The 9,960-nt window shown below is 38.0% G+C and overlaps 2 protein-coding genes across 2 annotated transcripts; one reads left to right on the top strand and one right to left on the bottom strand.

The window, feature by feature from the left end:
• Window positions 1–480: 480 nt before the first annotated feature.
• Window positions 481–5,232, bottom strand: LOC111807400 (chaperonin CPN60-1, mitochondrial). The gene is made up of 18 exons (XM_023693112.1): window positions 5,072–5,232; window positions 4,807–4,834; window positions 4,526–4,654; window positions 4,165–4,324; window positions 3,821–3,996; window positions 3,637–3,732; window positions 2,912–3,016; window positions 2,723–2,809; window positions 2,550–2,639; window positions 2,371–2,451; window positions 2,219–2,287; window positions 1,965–2,042; window positions 1,771–1,866; window positions 1,584–1,683; window positions 1,401–1,504; window positions 1,123–1,228; window positions 940–1,018; window positions 481–845 (listed from the first exon to the last, which is right to left on the bottom strand). Exons 1-18 carry the CDS (start codon window positions 5,107–5,109, stop codon window positions 740–742), a joined length of 1,728 nt encoding a protein of 575 aa, XP_023548880.1. The 5' UTR covers window positions 5,110–5,232; the 3' UTR covers window positions 481–739.
• A 949-nt stretch (window positions 5,233–6,181) lies between these two features.
• LOC111807630 (NADH dehydrogenase [ubiquinone] 1 alpha subcomplex subunit 13-B) lies at window positions 6,182–9,693 on the top strand. Its single transcript, XM_023693433.1, has 3 exons — window positions 6,182–6,549; window positions 9,073–9,144; window positions 9,282–9,693. The coding sequence occupies exons 1-3, from the start codon at window positions 6,335–6,337 to the stop codon at window positions 9,424–9,426; spliced, it is 432 nt and encodes a 143-aa protein (XP_023549201.1). The 5' UTR covers window positions 6,182–6,334; the 3' UTR covers window positions 9,427–9,693.
• Window positions 9,694–9,960: the final 267 nt, after the last annotated feature.

Genomic DNA, 9,960 nt, shown 5'->3' with positions numbered 1-9,960 from the left:
TTAATAAAATTGTAAAAATAATATTATTAATAGTAATAAAGCTAAATTGTTGAGGAAATAGAGATTTCACAGCGCACTACATATCCTTTAAAAAACTACTATCCCTTTCAAAATTTTTAGAAGAATACTCCTTGGAAGCTGTGTGAAAAAAATATGCGACTCTAGAAGGATGAACCTTCATATAAGGCTAGTACAAACAGAAAAAAGCTCAAAGGCTCACCACTCACTTGTGAAAGAAGAGAAAAGACAGATGAAATCTCGGATGTTTAGAAGCAATTAAGCCTTAACTGCTTCCCATATGAAAGTCACCTAAAGAGAGAAGTTTTTACGGGATCTCTATCTATCAAAATTTTGACTTTTGGTTCCAATAATCATTGATTCCTCGGAGGACACATAAAACTAATTACGTCTCTTTCTCTCCGCCAGCAGTAATATTCGTAAGAAGTGTTTGAATTAGCTCTAGAGATATTCACAACAGAATGAGGAAGGAAATAGTGAAAGATTTTTTTTTTTTATTCAACACTTGAGCTACATTCATTTTTGCCTAATAATTTTCCAACTCATCGAAAAAAAAATGTCATCATCACGGGATTAAAATCTGCCAATTATGAAACAAATGGCATTCCAACAGCTAAACCAAGAAGAACCAGGGAAATTTCAAACAACATCGGTCGCGACATGTCGGTATGTCGAGCTACTAGACATATGTGGAAGGTATAACTATTGATGGCTGCTTTGGTTAGTAATCCATTCCGCCCATGCCACCACCCATTGCTGGAACTTCCTTTTCGTCCTTAGGGAGTTCGACTACGACCGCTTCGGTTGTTGTCATCAAAGAGGAAACACTATATTCGAAAACATAAGGCCTTAGTATCCAAGAACATGGGGAGTTATAGAACAAAATATTAATGAATGCAAGGTTTTATTTGCTCGGCTTACCTTGCGGCGTCAACTAGTGCAGTTCTGATTACTTTCAGAGGGTCGATGATGCCAGCTTTGACCATGTCTACATATTCACCTGGTGGTGCATGTACAAATCACATTGAATTAGTCAGAAATGAAACTCATTGGCTATTTTATTTCTTTTCTTTTACTCATCCCGGAAATATATGTAGAACTCACCCTTTGCAGCATCATAACCAAGATCAGGGTCGTCCTGCTCCAAGAGCTTACCAACCACAACGGCTCCCTCGACTCCCGCATTCGATGCAATCGTGTGTACAGGTGTCTGAATAAAACATTACAGATAGAAATAAGTATGACTTCTTATAAACATGTCTAACAAAATCGTCCTAAGCCAATGGTTAAAACCACTTAAAGTAGAATCAAACAGTATATTCAAAATCCTCCAAACATTCTCTTGATGTCAGTGAGTGATCAATCATGTTTGAGATTATGACCTTTAGAGCATTCTGAATAATCTGGACACCAATCTTCTGATCAAAGTTGGCAGTTGGAAGTTTATCTAATTCTTTGGATGCATACAAAAGAGCAACACCACCTCCTGTGGAAGGCGCCATTCTGTTAATGCCCTTCAGATGCAATACGTAAAATCAAAGTTAGCACATGGAGGATGAACTTACCTGGTACTATTCCTTCTTCAACAGCTGCTTTTGTGGCATTCAAAGCATCGGTGACTCTATCCTTCTTCTCGCCCACTTCTGCTTCACTTGCTCCTCCAATCTGCAAAAAGTATTGGTTTATATTAAGGTTGCAAGCCATCTTTCAAGAAAGAGCGAAGAAATCAAAATCACAGAGGAAGGTATAGACCTTCAATACAGCTACACCGCCAGAGAGTTTCGCTAATCTCTCCTGTAATTTTTCCTTGTCGTAATCGGAAGTGCTCGCTTCAATACCCGACCTTATCTGTAAATTACACGAGACCGAAAACATGACACTAATTAGCTTCTATATTTAATAAAGTTCATCATTTACACCACCTTGTGTTTCAAAATGCTACAAACCTGTTCACATCTTTCCTCAATAGCCTTCTTGTCACCAGCGCCATCAAGAATAACTGTATCATCCTTTGAAATTGTGATCTGTAATATCAATCTAAGTTAATGCAGATTTTCAACAAGCGGCAGAAACCTTCAAGAGACGTAGAAAATATTGACATTCAGGATATAAGAAGAGCTGCAACTTGAACTGGCCAAGAAACATAGGTCGAATACCCAAAAATTATGTCTAGTTTCCAAACCTATTGGACATCTCATACCTTCTTGCAAGAGCCAAGCATGTCCAGATCGACTTTCTCGAGATTCATTCCAAGCTCTTCAGTAATGACCTACATATAGAGCACACAGAAGAGTTTGAGAAATCACAGAAAACATTATACAAAAGGAATTACAATACAAATGAAAAACTTACTTGACCACCCGTGAGAACTGCAAGGTCCTGCAGTCCGGCCTTCCTATTTTCGCCAAAACCTGGTGCTTTAATGGCACAGACCTGCAGGAAACAGTAAGAAAATAAGTAAAGGCCCAAAACAAATCAAAAGTTAATATGTTCCATAAATTTCAATTGTTGGAAGAATATGAGGGTCGAACCTTAATTCCAGCACGAAGCTTATTCAGGATAAGAGTAGCTAGTGCCTCACTTTCAACATCTTCGGAAACAATAAGAAGGGGCCTTTGCTTCTGAAGAGATTAAAGAAAACTACAATATTATCGTCCATTTGCAAATGTAAGAAACAACTCTCAACCATTAATAGATAGCCTACCTTCAGAGCCAACTCCAAAACTTTCACCACAGCATTTATGCTTGAGATTTTCTTTTCATAGATTATAATAAGAGGATCGTCCAATTCCTGCCAAGGTATCCCATGTGGTAGATAAAGTCAGGACAACATTGATGATAAGGCTTACGATTAGAAGATTGGGAAATGTATTTTAACAAAAAAGATACATACACATTTCTGGTTCTTCTGGTTTGTAATGAAGTAAGGGGAAATATATCCCCTATCTAACTTCATCCCTTCAACGACTTCCAACTCGTTATCCATTGTCTTCCCATCCTGTAGCAAATTGAACACAGTCAAAATAAGCACCAAAGGCAATGGTCAAATCAGGACATTACAAAAGAATCCCATTTTCAGATTAACAAAAACTAGAGACACACATTGCTGGTGACAGAGAAGCATTGTTGAAGTAATGAATAATGCATAAGGATGAAATCTAAAATGATATCTAGACCAATAAAATAAAACTTAAAGAAGGATATCAACTTTGGAGCATACACAAATACTTCGACAAGTTGGCAGCGACTTTAAAGAAGTGATTCTAAAATTCTTTCCCACTAGTTCTGCACCATCATATTCCTAGTAGAATTGTAACAACCTAAGCCTACTGCTAGCAGATATCGTTCTCCTCTCTCCAATCGATATGGGATCTGACAATCCACCCTTGGGGGGCTAGGATCTCACATGAATATAGTCATAAACCCCTATCAAGTTTTTTTCTGTTGGAGGACTTTTATTATTTCAGGTTAGGTGAGGGAAGGAGTCTAGAATCACATTCAATCAAGTAGCAAAAGTTTATTCAGCCACGAAAATGATCATACATATAGAAGAAGGCATAGGGTGCGGCTATCCATTAACATGCGGCAAATATACAAATATATTAGTAACCAACTTACAGAGATGGTGATCACGCCCTCCTTGCCAACTTTCTCCATGGCTTTGGCAATTAACTCACCAATTTCTCTTTCACCATTTGCAGATATTGTCCCGACCTATAGAAATACAATCAATTTGCATGACTGATTCTTCAATACAAAGTCACTTCAAGGCCGCCAAGTGATCCTAGTCGAAAGAACGAACCTGTGCTATCTCTTCTGATGTGCTTATCATTCGTGCTCTACTCTTCAAGTTGGTCACAACTGAATCAACAGCCATGGAGATACCACGTCTTAAATCCATGGCATTCATTCCAGCAGCAACAGACTTGCAGCCCTCCGCAAATATTGCTTTTGTGAGAATAGTAGCACAAGTGGTCCCTGAAAGCCCCAAAACTCGTCACTTTGATTAGGTAATTTAGCGTGTAATACAATTGTGTAATGTTGGTCATCAAATCGCTGGTTAAATATTCAAGAAAATGACAAAAGAACCACTCATTACGAACTGATACACATTCTTTTAGTGGTTATACTATAACAGAAGCTTACCATCGCCTGCTACATCATTGGTCGCGTTAGCAACCTGCTTCACAAGACTGGCACCAACATTTTTAACTTTATCTTTAAACTCGATACTTTTGGCGACGGTCACACCATCTTTTGTAACTTTGGGAGCCCCAAAACTTTGTTCAATCACTACAGTGCGCCCCTACAGCAGCAACATGACAGAATCAAAATCTATCAACAGAGCGTAAGACGATATAGCACGGAGATTAAAAGAGTGAAGAAAGTGAATCATCAATGGAAATTAGCCTTCCACCTTCGATTCAGGAAAAAAAATAAATGAAGATCAGTAAATACTGCACCTACTAAATTCGCCATTCATTAAACAAATGAATGTCGACAGTACCTTCGGACCCATTGTAACTTTAACGGCATCAGCAAGATCCTCAACACCCTTGAGCATAAGACCTCGAGCCTCCACCCCAAATTTAACGTCTTTCGCCGCATAGTTTCTGCTCCAGTTAGACCTACTAGCNCCCCAAATTCAAACTGTTCTACCAATTCAGCTAAAACTCACTTAAAAAAACAAACAAAAAAGACACACACAAACACGAGCATAGTTAAAAATAGATCAGAAGTTCAATGATCAAACAAACTCCCAAAAGTAATCAAAACATAATAAGAACTCACCTGATTGGCACCGTTCCTAGCAAGACTGCAAACGAAAGAAAAAAACAACATTTTTAAGTGGATAGAATACAAAACACTATTAATTCATCAAACTTCATCAATTATCGATTCAGAAAAGCCAACGTGGCAGTAACTCAAAAGAACGATACCCCATTGATGCCACCAGTTCATTTCACAAGCTATTACAGCCGATAAACAGAAACGAAATGAACAGAAATGACTCCAAATCTTATCAATCTAAAGGAGACCAAACCAAACATACCGGGCTTTGGAAGCGAGGCCTGAGGCGAATCGGTGCATTGTAGACGTCCACTGAAACCCAAAAACGAAGGAGATGGGAACAGCGAGAAGAGGAAGAACAACAACAGTGGGAGGAAATGGGAAAGGCGATGAATGGAAGAGATTGAAAGGGTTTAATAATGGGAAGAAGAAGGTTCTAGAAACAACTCAAACCATAGCGCCTTCTAGGGTTTAGGGTTTAGCAGAAAATGGAAACATTACAGCTCATCTTTTTCAGATGACGTGGTTGACGGTTTACAAGTCCAACTCCTCACCTCGCGCGAACCGGGTCCAACCGGGTCCAACCGTGGAGTTTCTCTCGAGTTATCTGACGGTTCTTTTTAATTTTTTTAATTTGCGTTTATTTTTCTAATATTTTTCATAATGTTTTAAAAATTAAATTATATAATAAATAAACTGGTAGATGGAATTAATATTTATAAGATTAAAAATTTTAAAATTAATAAATGGACTTTATCATCTCTCAACTTTAAACTTTTTTTTTTTCTCTTTAATAATTATTATGTTTCTATAACTTTCTACCTATAAAACTTTATATCTATTTTTTTTTATATAATTATTCTATTTGACTTTTTATTCAACACGGCTGGCTCGAGGTATTTTCTCAATCCTTCTTACCCTTAAAAAATAAGGGCACCGTATGTCCTTAAATCGGTAACCATCTTTAAGTTAACTTATCTTCCTCCGTCTCTTGAGACCAACAAAGGGTAATACGTTGTCCATCGACTACGCCCTTCGACCTGAACTTAGACCATAACTCACCCTTTATGGACGAACCTTGCGAAAGAACCCTTGAGTTATCAGGGCATTATATTCTCACCATTTATCATTTAATATTATATATATATATATATATGTTTTTTTTATTGTAATTTTAATTTGTTTGGCGAATAATAATTCCTATATACCACTTTCTTATAAAATTGAAAGTCATGGAAAAACAATTTTTGGGGTTTTTTTGATTTTTTTATTTCATCCATTTGGGTGACGGGCAATAACTCGTTCACCTGCGGGTGAGATGATGGTAGCAACGTGGCGTTTTCTTATTTGGCAGCAAAGTGGGCTTTCATACGCTCGGGTTCCACCCTCTGCATTCTACTTGAGCCTCTTTACTTCGTCTCTTTCGGGTTCTTTCGTTCTCGAAACCTCCCAATTCCCAAATCTCAGTTCTCCATTACAGCCAGCTCTTGATTCGTTCACTTGATCATCGAAGCAGCTCTCTGAGATGACGGAGGCCGCGATTCGTAAGAAGCCTGGCATGGCCAGCGTCAAAGACATGCCGATCCTCCAGGACGGGCCACCGCCGGGTGGATTCGCTCCGGTTCGTTATGCTCGCCGGATTCCCACCAAAGGCCCTAGCGCTATGGCGATTTTCCTTACTGCGTTTGGTGCGTTTTCTTGGGGAATGTATCAGGTCGGCAAAGGCAACAAGATCCGAAGGTCTGATTTCTCTCTCCCATTATCTTAGTTTAATCCATGGTCATTTCCTGTTTTATATCATTCCACTAGTAATGGGATTTACTGCTTTTCTATCTGGATTTCCTCTTTTCTGCGAATTAAGGGGTGGGTTAGCTTGGGATGTATTAGACTTCTTGACCCAGGATTTCTGCGAATTAAGGGGTGAGTTAGCTTGGGATGTATTAGACTTCTTGACCCAGGATTTCTGCTAGGGATTTGATTATTTTTATTGACTTTCGAGATTCATGCTTTGTGCTAGGCTGTTTTGGATTTTACCGATTTGCCGGGTAGATGCCTTGAAGCGAATTTCCATTGAGAGTTTAGGTTTGATACCTGGATTTGATTCAGTTTCAAGTCATTTGGTTTTTTGAAAAGAAATTAACACTTTCTTAGCTACTTTAATTGAGGGTGGTTTGAGGCCGCATCTCCATTCCTCTTTTGCATCCCGTTTTGAATCTGATGATGAAGTTTAAGTTTCGTACATACATTAAAACACCTTCAAAACTACACTTAGTTTGAAAATTGCCCAACGAAGGAGTTCTTCTTTAATACAATTAGAAGATTACATACTTGCATAATAACATTTTTCATTCATAAGAACTATTCTTATGAACAATGAACCACTCCATAATTTCAGACTGGCATAGTATTGTCCACTTTTGAATATAAACTTTCATGACTTTGCTTTTGACTTCACTAAAATTATCTCATACCATTGGAGATAATTGTCCCATTTATACATGTTATCTTCAAACGGAGGACCACTGAGCCTTTCTTCAAGCACACCACATGTCTTATATAGCTTAATCACTGATCTTCACGTAACTATGTCATTGAGGCTCATCACTATCCACATGTTTAGATTCGAAGGATTTAATCGACATGTTTAAGTTTGGGGTATGCCTTTCTTACCATTTGTTAAGGATGATCATGCAAATGGAAATAGTTACTCTTACTTATATACTTACAATCTTCTTCTTATCTTACGACTTTGGTTGTCCTCACAACAAAAATGTTGTCAAAATTAGTTTTTTCTCTTCATGTAACAACCCAAGCCCACCGCTAGCAGATATTGTCAGCGTTAGCCTGTTTATCGCCAAAAAGCCTCAGGGTTTTAAAATGTGTCTGTTAGGGAGAGTTTTCCACACCCTTATAAAGAATGTTTTGTTCCCCTCTCCAACGGATGTGGGATCTCACAATCCACCCCCTTTGGTGGCCCAGGGTCCTCGTTGGCACACTGGCCGGTGCCTAGCTATGATATTGTGAGGACACATCGCACGTCTGTTTTTGCCTGTTACGTATCGATGTCAGCCTCATGTTACCTTTATAGGTAGAAGTTTTCACATTTTTATAAGGAATGTTTCGTTTCTCTCTCCAACCGAGGTGGGATTTCACACTACACAAAATGGGGTAACTTAACTCATTGGTTTTTTTTTTCTTTTTTTTGGTAAGAAATTGCGCTTTCTTTGAGAAAATAAGAGAATACATAGGCAAACAAAAAACGAGCCTAAACAAATTTTTAAAAATGTCTCCAATCCAAAAGAACAAGGCCAAGATCAGGCATAGTGACCGAGACCTAAAAGAAGGCTTTAAATTTAACCACCTCACCCACTCTCTCAACTCCTCACAATTTCTGTTATGTTTTTTTCTAACCAAATATCCCACAAAAGAGCAAAGAAGCTAGTTTGCCACAAGACTTTACCTCTTTCCTTAAAAGAGGATTCAAAAGCACCTCCTCAACAACAAGCAACCATCCTGACCCTGAGCACAACGCACACCAAACAAGGATTTCCAACGATCCCAAAGAAACTGAGCAAATTGGAAGTTAAATATTCAAATTGATTCATTTAGTTTAGAATAGGTGATAAAAGTAAAATTTGCCCTAATTATTTGATTGTTGCAAGAAATGGTTATTTGAGGACTTGATAGGTGGACAAAGATCTCAGGTAGATGTCTTATGTGCTTCTATTTAACATCAGAGAACCTTTGGTATAATGTTACAAATGCACCTGTTTTGTTTTCAAGGTACGTGAAATATAGTTGGGTAGATATATTGGCATGAATTTCAATTTTAAATTACTACCTTACTTGTTTATTTGTTTAATTTGCCTGGTCTGTTGTTCTCGCATTAAATTATTGCAACAGAATTTCTAGAATGAGCTCAATGTGATTTCAATTTCATATTCATGTTTAGACTTGATCATCAGTCTACATTATTTGTAAAGGAGGAGTGATTATAGTTTCTTCGTACATTGAAGGCCTTTTATGGTATTTACAGATAGTTTAAAGGAATAGTCTTTCCTGCTTTCCTCTGTTCCCTTCTTTTCCTTTTGCTTGAACGAGGTGAGAGTGGTGACCCATTTGGTTGGGGGAAATGGTGAAGATGATGTCATGCTGTTTCATTCGACCTGTCGTTTCTTACTGTTTATGATTGGTTTAATAAGTTTATATTACTCTTTTGTTGCAAACTATGAATTTCACAATGAGCATTGACGATGTGTATAGGGCACTAAAGGAAGAGAAATATGCAGCCCGACGAGCAATATTGCCCGTGCTTCAAGCCGAGGAAGATGAAAGGTAAATGGATGATTTTTTGTGTAGGCTGCCCTCAAACTTACAGTAACACTGGTTGAAACTACTGGATCCTTGACGGTTTTAACGAAGTTTAGTATCATTGGTCTAATCGTGTCTGTTCTAACTTTCTAACTTTCTAGATTCGTCAAAGAGTGGAAGAGTTACCTTGAATATGAGGCTGAAGTTATGAAGGATGTGCCTGGTTGGAAAGTTGGTGAAAATGTCTACAACTCTGGAAAATGGATGCCTCCAGCGACCGGTGAGCTACGACCCGAAGTCTGGTGATTTTGTTTCGAACACGGACTTCTTTGAGGTTGGCATGTAGTTTGTTTGTGTATGCGCTGCGACTTATATCCTCATATGGGTTTGTTTCCTGATTTGCTGGTTCTTCATGGCCCTTCTCATGAAAATAAAAGAAGCATGTCAAAATTTCTTCAAATGTTTTGCAAAAACTGTCTTCTTTATTCAGTAAACATCTCCTTTTACCCATGTATCTCACTGAAAGTTGGGACTTGGAATTAGACATCAATTTATCTTCATTCTTCTTATTTATTTCTTGTATGCCAAGCTGAACAGCATGCTTACCCTAGTCGGTTGCGACTTTGGTTCGGTCGATACTCGTAGTAAGTTGAGGCTTTTGAGCTACAATGTGCTTAGAAGGAACTTGAAATTGGCATGTGTAAGTTGATAGAACCCCAGAGGACTTGTAGTGTGTGAGACTTGCGTGATAACCAAATACACCACTCGGATCATATATTTATCATAAATATTATATTTCAAATTATATTTATGTGAAGGTAAAATTATAAATATAGTCGT

Source organism: Cucurbita pepo, chromosome LG12 (genome assembly GCF_002806865.2).
Source record: "Cucurbita pepo subsp. pepo cultivar mu-cu-16 chromosome LG12, ASM280686v2, whole genome shotgun sequence".
Classification (NCBI taxonomy): domain Eukaryota; kingdom Viridiplantae; phylum Streptophyta; class Magnoliopsida; order Cucurbitales; family Cucurbitaceae; genus Cucurbita; species Cucurbita pepo.
This window is presented reverse-complemented; position numbering and strand designations above follow the sequence as displayed.

Coding starts and splice junctions, on each gene's coding strand:
- LOC111807400 (XM_023693112.1), bottom strand. CDS start 5,109: ATGCACCGATTCGCCTCAGGCCTCGCTTCCAAAGCCCG. Junction 2,452..2,549: donor AGCTTCGTGCTGGAATTAAG/GTTCGACCCTCA, acceptor TGTTTCCTGCAG/GTCTGTGCCATTAAAGCACC. Junction 2,288..2,370: donor CAGTTCTCACGGGTGGTCAA/GTAAGTTTTTCA, acceptor CTCTATATGTAG/GTCATTACTGAAGAGCTTGG.
- LOC111807630 (XM_023693433.1), top strand. CDS start 6,335: ATGACGGAGGCCGCGATTCGTAAGAAGCCTGGCATGGCCAGCGTCAAA. Junction 6,550..9,072: donor AAAGGCAACAAGATCCGAAG/GTCTGATTTCTC, acceptor CGATGTGTATAG/GGCACTAAAGGAAGAGAAAT. Junction 9,145..9,281: donor CAAGCCGAGGAAGATGAAAG/GTAAATGGATGA, acceptor CTAACTTTCTAG/ATTCGTCAAAGAGTGGAAGA.